A 12,903-nucleotide genomic window follows, 5' to 3' on the forward strand; every position below is an offset into this window, starting at 1 on the left:
TGTTCTCCCTTTGACCTTTAAAAATTATAGATCTACTTGAATGCTTTTAAAATTAATAACCTGATATTTTTTGGTAAAGACTATATTTATATAACCTTCATTTTACTCTGCAAAGAACTGAGTCATAAGATGAAGTTTAAAAAAATTAAATGAGGCCAGCTTTCTGATCACTAAAAAGTCACCTAACTTGATGTTCCTCATAAATCCCTTAATGTATGCATCAATTCTTTATTTATACCTCTTTATTTCAAAAAGATATTTGTACCTGAAGTGTAAGATGCAATTATTAAAAAGGATAAATAAAAAAGGACCTTGTGATGAGGGCAGAAAGATATTTGCACAGGTATCTAAGCTAAAGATTTTTACTGCAAATAAAAACACGATATTGTTTTGATCTTCCTGGTATCCAAGACAAAAAGAGAAAAGATAATTAATAGGAATTTGGGGCAGGGTCTCAGGGCTCAATGCCTTCCACCATTCTTCTTTTCTTGGGGTTCCCAGGGTAGAGAGCTGTCCTTGGAATGGACTATAGACAGCTGAGTTAGCCTTCTGTCCTGCTCCCAAGGACAGAATTATTAGCAGGCTGGGCTTAGGCCAGGATGACCAAATGAACCTCCTAGCAGTGAAGCGACTTAGCAGCAGCAGCAGTATCAGCTCTACAGAGCAGCTGTCTACTGATCCAACTGGAAGGATTGCTGGGATGGCCTATTCTGCCTCCAGGAGACAGAATTTGCTGAGTTGTAACTCACATGGAAAAAATCCAAAATGGAGCAAGGAAACTGGGATTTTTGTGTTTAAGGCAAGAATCCGGACCAATGGCTATCCTTGGCTCTGGACACAGTAGGCAGAGTTCTAAGATGATCTCCAAGAAATTTTTCCCCTGATGCTGTTCCCACGCAGAAGTGTTCTCTGACACGTGGGGGAACTCAGAGATCTGAAGCACGAGAAAGATTTGATAAACTGTGCCTGGCTTTGAGGATCAGAGGGGCCATACACCAAGGAATGTGAGTGGTCTCCAGGAGCTAAGAGCACCCAGCTCCTTCCCCACCTCTGGTTGACAGCCAGCAAGGAAATGGGACTCTCACCCATAAGGAAACTGATTCCTGTCCAAAGTCTGAAAGATCTAGAAGGTGAATTCCTCCCGAGAGCCTCCAGATAAGCCGTCAAAGCCAATCCCCTGCTTTTGGCTACTCTCAGGAGACCCTAAGCCAAAAATCCGACCACGTCTTTTGATCTACAGAATCTGACCTGATAAATGAGTGTCATCTAACACCATCATGGTCATTTGTTGTGCAGTGACAGTAACCTAACATACTGGATCAATCAGATTAGTGACACCTTCCATCTTAGAAGAGACAGCTATGAAAGTGTGGGGTCAAAGGGGAACTTAGAATGGGAAGAAGTGTTTAAAATTCTCCTTCCTCCAAAAATATAGAGGGAGGAAGGAGAATTCCTCTTTGCTTAATGAAGAAAACTAACCACTTCTTTATATAAATTTTCTCTTAGCATCAAACTAAAAAACTATGTACACATTTTATATATTATCTCCTGATAAAAAGCTAACAGTCAAAAAACAAGAATCAAATATGATTCTTTGAAGGTGTGAAAGTTTCACTATTTAAAAAAATATATTTTAATTTTTCTTTGGCCATGCCCCAAGGCTTTTGGGATCTTACTTCCCCAACCAGGGATACAGCCCACACCCCCTGCATTAGAAGGTGAATTCTTAACCATTTCACGTCCAGGGAAGTCCCAATTGCTTCACTATCCTGATGGAGGGGTAGAATTTAGAGAATCAAGAGCAGTTGGAGGTTAAATATAGAAAAGGAAGCTGCTCTATATCATGGCTGTACCTCAGAGCCCAAATCTCTCAGAGAGACGGCTAGGATTCAGTGTAACGTAACGAAGGTAAAAGAACGTTTCTCTAAAGAAGAAAAAAAATCTCAGGAGTCCATAGCAAGACATTCTCATTTGAGAAACCATGACTTAAGGTTACTCTTGAGAGTAGGAGAATATTTTTCAGTTGTGAATTAGGTACGTTGTATCCTTGATAGAGGTTTTTCTTTTTTTTTTTAAAGAAAAATCTCAAAATGAAAACTGAAATTTTCAACAGTTTTTATAAAAGTAGTGAACTTCTGAGAATTTTGATCTAAAGGAAAATATGGTTAGCCTGTTGGAATATCCTTTTCAAATATCACCAGCTGATAAGTAAGGTTTGATTAGTTGGCAACTTGACATTGAGATCTCTGGCAACTCTCCTAAAGTTCAGTGATCGTACCATTGACAAGAGAAGCCAAAATAATATTAAAAGAGCCTGTATCCTTATCCAGGGGCTTCCCCAGTGGGTCAGTGGTAAAAGAATCCACCTGTAATTCAGGAGATGCAGGTTTGATCCCTGAGTTGAGAAGATCCCCTGGAGAAGGAAATGGTAACCCACTCCAGTATTTTTGCCTGGAAAATTCCATGGACAGAGCAGCCTGGTAGGCTATAGTCTGTGGGGTCGCAGAAGAGTCGGACATGATTTAGTGACTAAACAACAACATCCTTACCCAGATGGAAGGTAAGTCCACCTCTGCAAAGAAGAAAGTAATAAGAACAGCTCCCAAATAGTCAGAAAAACACGGCATTGTTATTGGAGGGGGCTTGCACATTTCTAGTGTTTTGCCTTTATATATAATGCCTTCCAAATGGCAAAAGACACCAAGTTACAACAATACTCCTAGGGATCTAATCTCCCAATATCCCGTTTTGTATCCAAATTCACAGTGATTGTAAGTCTCAAGTCTCCAGGGGAGAGTAATAAGGAAGTTGCTTCTCCATCTGACAGGTTTTTAAATCAAGTTATTAAAATTAAACAGGTACAAGAAGTATTAAGAAAGTGTAGAGAAAGATATTCAGAATGATCTCTCAGCACAATGACCTCTCAGCACACTATTTGAAAAGTAGATAGATCCTGTTCTTAAACAAAACATGAGAGCTACTCCTGGTAATATACTTTGGCAGCAACCGCTGAGCACTGGTGATAGAAAATAACTCCCAGGATGATTAGGGCCAACTGAAAACAAAACAACATGCAGTTTAGCCGAGACCAGTACAATGAGCCTCAAGTGCATGGATTAAAATACAGCACGTGGGAATTCTCTGGCGGTCCAGTGGTTAGGACTCACCAGTCTCATTCCTGGGATTGGGTTCCATCCCTGGTTGGGGAACTGCTCACACAGTGTATCAAAAAAAAAAAAAAAAAAAAGGAAGGCTTGGGGAAAACAACTGCAGCAGATTGTTGTTTTTGTTGCTCAAAACAACACTCTCTGTGACCCCACGGACTGCAGCACATCAGGCTTCTCTGTCCTCCACTATCTTCTGGAGTTTGCTCAAACTCATGTCCATTGAGCCAGTGATGCCATCCAACCATCTCATCCTCTGTCGCCCCCTTCTCCTCCTGCCCTCTGCTGCTGCTAAGTTGCTTCAGTCGTGTCCGACTCTGTGCGACCCCATAGACGGCAGCCAACTAGGCTCCCCCGTCCCTGGGATTCTCCAGGCAAGAGCACTGGAGTGGGTTGCCATTTCCTTCTCCACCTCCTGCCCTCAGTCTTGCCCAAATCAGGGTCTCTTCCAATGAGTCAGCTCTTCACATCAGGTGGCCAAAAGACTGGAGCTTCAGCATCAGTCCTTCCAGTAGCAGACTAGCTAGGGAAAAATTCCTCCCCACAGGTGACATTGACAGGGTGTCTCCAATCATCAGCGTGAGTTCTAGAAACTGGAATGGAGGCCGATGCAAACCAACAGGCTCCCCATTCAGGGCGATAACAGTCCAAAGAAAGACATTACCAACTTTTGCTCTGCTGGTACTAGAAGCTGGAGGACTTTTTAAAAGGCTATTCCAAGTCAGTTAAGCTACAAATATAACCTGGAGCTATGAAATGCTGATGGAGAAAATATTCACTTAGGCGGCTAGGTAAAAATAAATAAATTGGACTCATTTTTTCCTCTATTCAGCAGAGATGAAAAGACAATTACCTGTGATTGAGATAATGCTCCAGATCCTTTGCTTTCTTGTGAAAGAAAAAAACGAACTGACATGAGCAGTTCCTGAATACAGCAGCGAAATTCCTCCTCATTCTGTCCTCCGGTGGCAAGGGAAAACAGCCTTCGAGACTGAACAATATACTTAAAAATATATTCTTGGGCCTTAAAACAAAATTTTTTAAATGTTAGTTTCAAAGAAAATCAAAGGTATTTATTTAACAATGACACAACACAAAACTATAGTACACCATTAGACTTTTAAATTATTGATTGAAGTACTAAGGCCCAGTGTGATTTTTGAATAGTATTTACTCATAGCAAAAGAGCTGTTTTTCTCTAACACCTAATGAGAGGAAAAGTATAGATAATTTTTAAATTCTATGTAATTCTTAAAGAGGTAATTCTTATAGAGGTTAAATGTTTTTGATCCTCAGATGATTTTTTTTTAATATAATTAACAAAGATATGGTGGTCTGTTTTTCAAAAATAATTCTGCTATGCTGGTAGGTTCTCTTGCCACTTGCATTTTACCTTCAATCAGTCCCAAATGACAAATTTATAATGAGTAAAATGCTTGTTTTTTAGAATGTACACCTATTTACTTTTATCTACTGACATCAAATACTATGTACTCAATTACAAAATCAAAAGGCTGCCAAGGCTGTTACTGCACAATCCTCTTAAGAATCTATTGACAGATGGGAAGGAGGTAGGAGAGGGGTTCAGGATGTGGGGGACACATGCATATCTGTGGCTGATTCATGATGATGTATGGCAAAAACCATCACAATATTACAAAGTAATTGCCCTCCAATTAAAATCAATTAATTAATTTAAAAAAGAATCTATTGGTAGATCCTTTACAAACATGTTGCAAGAAAGGTATCAACATCTTCATATATAGAGAGCTTGTAGGACCCAGAGATATGGGCAGTGTTAAACCACGAGACACTGTAAAATCTCAGGTTTCCTCATTATGATTCCTGCTAAGTCATCCTCCAGGCAAGAATACTGGTTTAGGTTGCCATGCCCTCCTCCAGGGGATCTTCCCAACCAAGGGATTGAAGCCAGGTCTCCCACATTGCAGGTGGATTCTTTGCCGTCTGAGCCACCAGGGAAGACCAAGAATACTGGAGTGGGTAACCTATCCCTTCTTCAGAGGATCTTCCCAACCCAGGAATTGAACTGGGGTCGCCTCCATTGCAGATGGATTCTTTACCAGCAGACCTACCAGGGAAGCCCTTAAAATGTAAGACAAATGGTTCTCAGATGGTCTCTGTCACTGGTAGAAGCAAGAACAGGGAACTTCTAAGCTTAACTGCTCATCTGCAGTCTTGTCTTCTCCACCCTTCCTTCTAGATTTCAAGTGTTCAGAGCCTGGAGGACTAAAGATTTAATGCTAGGGAGGTTCCAGTGAGTCTGGCAAAGTTCTTTTCAAATCTCATCATCTCTGGAGCAGCCACAAACTGATTAAGATCACTGAATTGGAATGTCAGTGATACATCATCAGCGATTACTGCCTGTGTTGAGGAAACCAATTTGCTTAGGCATCACCACGCAGCAGCACTGCTGGGCTACGATGTGCTATCCACAGCGTGTCATTACCTTCAACACCTCCTGGATGTGCTCTTGTCTCTCCGCTTCTGTGATCCGGTCCACATACCACTTGAGTACTTTGATGAGATCTCTAAAATACAGGGGAAATGTGCAGAAGGTACAGTTGGTCTCATTCTCAATTAGAAGCCAACAAATCAAATGCTTATTTTTATCACAAGGAGGCATCATTTTCCATCAGTTCTCACGTTTCTGTCAAACTGTTATGATAATTTTACAAAGTCTGCATATCACCATCATTACCCCTTTTTTGAAGCTGAAGAGAGAAACAACATTTCCTCCCAGCGAGATTCCTTTTAATCTGGACATATTCCACGAGCCCTGCTGCTTCTGGCCGTGCTTCCAACGGGTGAACACAAATATCAGAAGAAAGGCCAGGGGAGTGTCTGAATCTGACTGCCATGGTCAGTCTCGGACAACTGCTAATTAGGATTTCCTCCCCAGTGAAATCCTAATTTGGATAAAATATTTAGCTGGAGGCAAAAGAAGGTGTGGGGAAGGATGAAGATACCACCTCCTCATTTCAAATCACACCCCATGGACTTAACAAGCCAATTCTCTGACCTGTGGGAAGAATGAGGCTTACCATCAGAGCATGGCCTAGTAATTTCCAGAAAAGCCAAGTTTTATTTTTTCCAAGTAATTTCTAGAAGTTTTATTGTTTTAAGAAATAAAAATGGAATTAACCTCCACACCTCAAATTATCAAGATTGCAGTCACGTGACCTTTAACACTGGCCAGTTCTTGGTGTCTAGAAAACAGCAATTTTTAAAAATTTTCTCTGTCTGAGGAGAATTCATGGTTGTTCCAGTCAGTATATGCTGATGGGAACACTACTTTTGAGGATGAGTGGTCATGATTCTGGCCCAAGAAGATTCCATGGGCCTTATTTGTCTTATTAGAACTGATGAGCTGCATTCCTGGCTAATCTGAAGTTTAGACATTACACCACTGTTTTCTAGTTTCCAGAGACAGTATCACTTGGAACAGTGACCCCTCACACCAGAGCCCAAACTGTTAGGTCAAGGGCAAAACTATCCTTGCTCAAACATTTCACCCTCTGAAAAACTCATGTCGGTAGAAGGTCAAGTCTTGCAAAAGTGACTCCATTCACTTAAACATCAGAGGTGTAAATCTTACCAGGCTATGGAAGCAAACAACCAAAGGAACTGGATGAAATGCTTACCTGGTTACCTACTATCTTTTATACAGCACACAGATGGGGGAAAAGGGCAAAGCCCTGATTCCATGCCCCTTTAACGCACTTCTGGGAATAGACGACTGCGTGCACATGCCCATAGGTATTTAGTGTATAAGATAAAAACATTGGCAGCTGCTGTATAACATAGGGAGCTCAGCTCGGTGCTCTGTGATGACCTGGGGTGGGATGGGGGGTGGTGGTGGGAGGCTAGGGAGAGGATTTATGTATACATACAGCTGATTCACTTTGTACAGCAGAAACTAATACAACATTGAAAAGCAATTATCCCCTAATTTAAAAAAAAACAATTATAAACTAAAAAAAACTGGCAGAATAGCAATGACAGCAGTGGAATGGGGAGATGGAACTTTGGGGTACATTTCAGGGCTGTATTTAAGCAGGCCCATGACCAGGAAGATGTCACCCATAGGACAGAAAGAGAGGAGTTGTTATCTTCTAGGCTACATGTAAGCAGGTACCAGCTACAGCATGTCATTATTCATTCACTTTTAGTCTTGCTTATCTTATCTGAGTGGGTAAGAAAGGAGCAGCGGTTAAAATGGCAGCTGGTAACAGAGGATAGAGTCTAATAACTGAACCCCTTGCATCCATGGGCCAGCTCTTCATACAATCAGCACAAAGCTTAGTGTCTGGCATGCAGGAGGCACTCAATAAATATTAACAAATGAATGAACAAAGGACTTTAAAATGGTATGATGGCAAAGGCTGTTTTCCCATTATATTTCTTTCTTAAAGACATCTAGAATTACCAAGGAGTGTGATGATTAAATGGGGCTCTTGACTGTCAAAATGAAATAACCAGGTATTTTAGACTACAGAAGATCAAGTGAAACAGAGGCAAAAAGAAAACATTATATTTTAGGTTTCAGGACTAGAACTCAGAAGTTCTTCCCCCGACCCAACCTTTTAAAATCAAAATAAGTTTCAGCCATCAAAAAAAGATGTGTGAAAAAGGAAGATACTGTCTCAAGAGACACTTGAGTAGCTGTGCTTCATTTCTTCCTACATTCTCTTTTAAATTTTCCTATATAGCTGGTTCTGCTTTAAAAAGTTCAAAAGGAACTGTTTCTAAACCAATAATAAGATAAAGGACCTTACCTGTATGCAAGTGCCCCAGCAAAATGACTCTCAATGTAAGTGTCCATTACAGGTTTAAAATGATGAAATTTGCTATCTTGCAGCAAATTGATTATGTGAACCTAAAACAAAACAAAACAGAGTTTTACAAAACTGAATGCAAACCAAGACTTTTTTGGCAGGGGGAGTGGGAAGGTTTCTTTTGTTTGTTTGTTTGTTTTTGATTTGGGAAGGTTTCCTTTCAAGTGAGCTCATTCTATTAAGTGTACATTCCTAAACCAGTCTTATCAAAGTCAAGATTTAAAGACAAAATTAAGGTATAAAGTTAATTTAAACTCACCAATGAATCAAACACTTTAGACCCATATTTTTGGGAATTTTCATCTAAAATTCCAAATAAGGTATCCAGTGTATCTTGCAGAAACTGTTAGATAAAGAAGTAAAAGCATAAATAAAATATCCTCTGTCTTTCCCCTCTAAGTATTCTTTATCCCACAAATTTCTAAGAGAAGAATAACAGGATGCATTTACCTTTACTATCTCGGAGCCATCAATTTCTTTTAATTTAGAGAGACAGCCTGTGATCTTGTCTGGGTGGGTTCTCCATTTCAAAAGATCAAGCATATCACCTGTCCAAACAGAAAAGGAAGATTAGTTGCCTTGATAGAGAACAGGCTCTCACAGGAAAGTGTTCTAACTGGTAAACAGTGAATTCTTAAATATGTTGCCACTTGGTCACCCAAACTGCATGCTCCCCCAGACTCCAACTAACCCTCTAAGATGGCATTCATTACAGTGTGTTCTCTTTCTCCCTTCCCAGTGCTCTTGACTGACAAACTCTTGCTTATCCTTCAGTTCTCAGGCTACTTGTATTTGCCCAAAGACTGTGAACTCCAAGAGAAAAAAACCTCATTGAGCATGGCCCCAACTTAGTGCTAGCACTGGAACAGAGCAGGCACACAGCAGGCAGTTGGTAAGTACTGGCTGGAGAATTTTCTGCCTCCTCCAATTAAACTGGGAGATTCTTGAGGGCTGGAAACCCACTTGATTCACTTTTCTGCTCCCAAGACATAGCACTCTGCCAAGTAACCAATTCCATTTGGCAATGAAGGTCTTCTTGACAATGTGACCCAAACCTGGCATGACTAGAAGGTTCCTGCACAATGATGCCATGCCATGCCATGTCAAGTTGCTTCAGTCGGGTCCGACTCTTTGCAACACTATGGACTGTAGCCCACGAGGCTCCTCTGGCCATGGAATTCTCTAGGCAAGAATACTGGATTGGGTTGTCATGCCCTCTTCCAGAAGATCTTCCTGACCGAGGGATCAAACCTGTGTCTCCTGCATTGGCAGATGGGTTTTAACCACTGAGACACCTGGGAAACCATACAATGATGACAAGTCCAGTCAACTGTTAGACCAGCAAATGAGCCCTTGGACCTGACAGGGCCAATTCCTGGACTCTGTGACCATCTTCCACCCTAGACTCTGGGCAAAAGCAGGTCCCAGCTCTTCAATTCCCTTTTCTTTCTGACCTGACATGTGAGCCCTGTGTCCAGCAGAGTCCTCAGGGAACCTCTTCACTGGTGAGGGAATAAATCCTTTCCTCCTCCTTCCTGGGCAGAAGCTCCTGCACATGGTGCCCATCTTCACTGGTCTCCAAAGGGAACAAGGAGTCAGTGGCATCGGACGCCAATGACAGCAGTAACAACTGACAAGGCTCATGGAAGCAGGACGTGCCCAGGGCAGGGGAACCTGGCAGGGCTATTCTCCTGGTGCCAGTGGGACTGAGATACTAGAGAAGCCACGAGAGAAGCCAGGAGGGGTTTTCTGCTTCAAAGCACTTGTTTCAGGAGAAACTTGAATGGGACTTGCCAAGAGGCAAGAAAGACCAAAAAAAAAAAAAAAGCAAACACCAAACACAATAACAAATAATCAAGGAAATAGTTATGATGAGAAAGAAAACATGACGTAGTAAACAAAGATCCCTAGGTCAGGAAGATCCCCTGGAGAAGGAAATGGCTACCCACTCCAGTATCCTTGCCTGTAGAATCCTATGGACAGAGGAGCCTGGGGGCTACAGTCCATAGAGTCACAAAGAGTTGGAAACAGTGGAGCATCTAACACACACAGTAAATAAAGAGAAAAAACATAAGAATCTCAAGAGGAAATAGAAGCAACTTCCACCAAAGCCAATTTCAAGGGAAAAACCACAAAGGAACCAAAAGTAGGAAACTTAGCACTAAATAGGAACATTTTTCTATAACAAATAGGGGTAAGAGGAGGAGGAGGATTTAGACTTAGAAAAATGAGGGAATTTTTCAAAAACTGACATTGAAAAAGGAATTTATGATTATTTTCATAGCAGAAAACCCTGAAAATGTTGAACATTCACGTCTAACTCAGACACCCTGGAGGTATGATTGAAACATTTTAAAATATGATTGGTTATATTTAGATGAGAGATTCTACAGGGTGAGACCAGCTGACCAAAGAAAGTTCTCCAGGATTCTCCTGGTCTGCTTGCTGGCCTGCTCGGACTTCCCACATCTAGCTTCAGGGTGCCTGCCACCTTCCCTGGCAGCCCCTCTTTTATAATTTGTGCTACCATTTACTTCCCACTCCCCCTCCTATCCAGCTCTGCCCCCTCCTTCTCTCTCCCTGCCCTTTAGAATGAGCCCTTTGCAGGAGCGTTCAACGTGAGGGGTGGACCCTGTGCAGAGGAAGAAGGAGGCTCTACAGGCTGCAAAGTGGCATCAGTAGAGGACAAGGAATAGGACTGTCATCAGCAGAGCTGGATAGCAGATGACAGCGGTCCGGGATGGGGCTATTCATCTTTCCTGCAAGAAGTCTGAGGAATCGTTAGACTGCTCCCAATGAAGCCAAAAGGAGAATAATGTATTATACTTTGTCCATCTGGACACAATTAATCATGTATGCCATGTACTCAGAATCAAGTCAAAATTATCATCTCTTAGGTCTTTATTTTAGCCATTTGAAGATACCTCAGTTGCCAATTTGCAGCTAGGACCTATTACTGAAAATGAGAATTTTATACATTCCATTCAACTATCATTTAAGTGTGTACTGACTGTATGTCTGATCTGCCAAGAGCTATAAAATAGGTGGATGACCTGATCCCTACTTTTTTTTTTTTTTAAACCACCATCTCAGGAAGAGACTGAATAAACCACCCATTACTGGAGGGAGAAGGGGATATGGAACAGTCGGTATTGGCACAAATGTTAGACTGAATTTAAGCACTGTTTTCATTTTTTCTTAACGTTTTAAAAAGTTGTTTTTAACAGTCCAAGGAAGCTAACAAACAAGTAAAGTGATTCCTTTTCTGATCCCTACTTTTAAGAAACTTAAAATATTTCCTTGATCTGGCAATCACAGATGTCCAGTCCAGCCAGTGCACTAGCCTCACTATGCTATCTAAGAATGACACTGGAAGACACAGAACGTGTGTAGACAGACACACTTTAGAAATCCTGAAATGCAAATCTGCTCTAGGAAACTGTCCTAGAGGCCACATCACTTACTAAATGCCCAATTGTAATGGAAATGGGATTTGTATATTTTCCAAGTCGAGTAAAATGAATACAAAAAAAATTTAATTCCAATTTGGAAGTGGATTACTTCTACACAGAGACATGTGTCTAGCATGTAAATTTCAGAAAAAAGAACTTCCTTCCTCCCTCTGTCCCATGTCTTTAAACACACTATTCATTTCCTGCCTCATTTTGAGCTGTCCAACATTGACAAGGTTAATCAAAGTCACAATGGTAATTAAGCACTTATTAGTCTTCAATAATGTGTCAAGCATTGCTTTCTATATAGTGAGATGTTTAATGACTTCGTGAATAGTTTATTTACTTGAAAAATGTTCTCTGCTTTTACAGAGCAGCAGCTTCTAGTTATCAGGATTTGTTTTCCTCTGTCTTATGTTCACAGTTCTGTCTAATAGCCTAAACCCTAGAACTAGAAATAATTAAGCAGGCAGGGCCAAATGTTTTCATGGCAGAGAATCTATTGTTAGGTTTATATCTTTGGAAGAATAATGGCCCCCAAAGATGTCCATATTCTAACCCATGGATTTATCTTAACTGACAAAAGAGTTTTACAGGTATGATTAAGTTAAAGATTTTTTAAATGGGGTATTATCCTGGATGATTTGGTGGGAGCACTCTCATCACAGGGGTCCTTAAAAGATGGAAGATGATCAGAGTCAGAGAGATCGAATATGCTTTGTTGCTGTCTTGGAAGATGGAGAAAGGGGCCTGTAGCCAGGGACTACAGGTGCTTACCTAGGAAAGGTAAATAAAGGGATTCCCTGCTAGAGATTTCAAGAGGGAACGTGGCCCTGCTGACACCTTGATTTTAGCCCAGGGAATAAGATTGCAGACTTTCTACCTCCAAAATTATAAGTTAATAAATTATTGTTGTTTTAAGCCAATAAGTTTATAGTAATTACTACAGCAGTAACTGACAACTAATACTGGCTGAAAATAATCTAATGGAGGCAGAGAGTTAAATACGAACCAGATTCTTTAGAGACACACAACTCATCCATATAGGATGAATGAAAATAACACCTAAGGGAGTCAAAAACGTTGATTTTATTATTTTCACAACCTCTCTGGGGTTAGACTCTTCTCACAAAAAAAAAAAAAAAAATGCCTAAGATTTGGTAAATGCTGTTTAGTCATAACGGAATTCTGTCAATGAAGGTTTTATTTAAGTAAGATCATTAACCATTGAATACTGATAGTCTGATGTAATAACCTAATTTGGCAATAGCTACCTTCAATCAAACTTACTACAAATAAACTACATAGTTTATTTTTAGAAATATGTCTCCAAAAATACCTCTGGAAGGGGATAAATGAAACCCGATATAAATGTAAAAAAAATAATTTGCCAAGGTCCTATATAAATACAGTAGCACTGTTTGACAAATT

General features: G+C 40.6%; 1 protein-coding gene across 1 annotated transcript in view; it reads right to left on the reverse strand.

Moving 5' to 3' along the window:
- DOCK4 (dedicator of cytokinesis 4) overlaps positions 1 to 12,903 on the reverse strand; it is a 477,425-nt gene that overhangs the window by 143,702 nt on the left and 320,820 nt on the right. Inside the window, exons 18-22 of the mRNA XM_010831178.1 lie at positions 8,471 to 8,568; positions 8,280 to 8,363; positions 7,961 to 8,061; positions 5,632 to 5,713; positions 4,018 to 4,188 (exon numbers count right to left, since the gene is read on the reverse strand). Of these exons, the coding sequence (XP_010829480.1) occupies positions 4,018 to 4,188; positions 5,632 to 5,713; positions 7,961 to 8,061; positions 8,280 to 8,363; positions 8,471 to 8,568 (536 nt within the window). The remainder of the gene's footprint in view (positions 1 to 4,017; positions 4,189 to 5,631; positions 5,714 to 7,960; positions 8,062 to 8,279; positions 8,364 to 8,470; positions 8,569 to 12,903) is intronic.

Source organism: Bison bison, unplaced genomic scaffold (assembly GCF_000754665.1).
Source record: "Bison bison bison isolate TAMUID 2011002044 unplaced genomic scaffold, Bison_UMD1.0 scf7180017864525, whole genome shotgun sequence".
NCBI classification, from domain to species: Eukaryota; Metazoa; Chordata; class Mammalia; order Artiodactyla; family Bovidae; genus Bison; species Bison bison.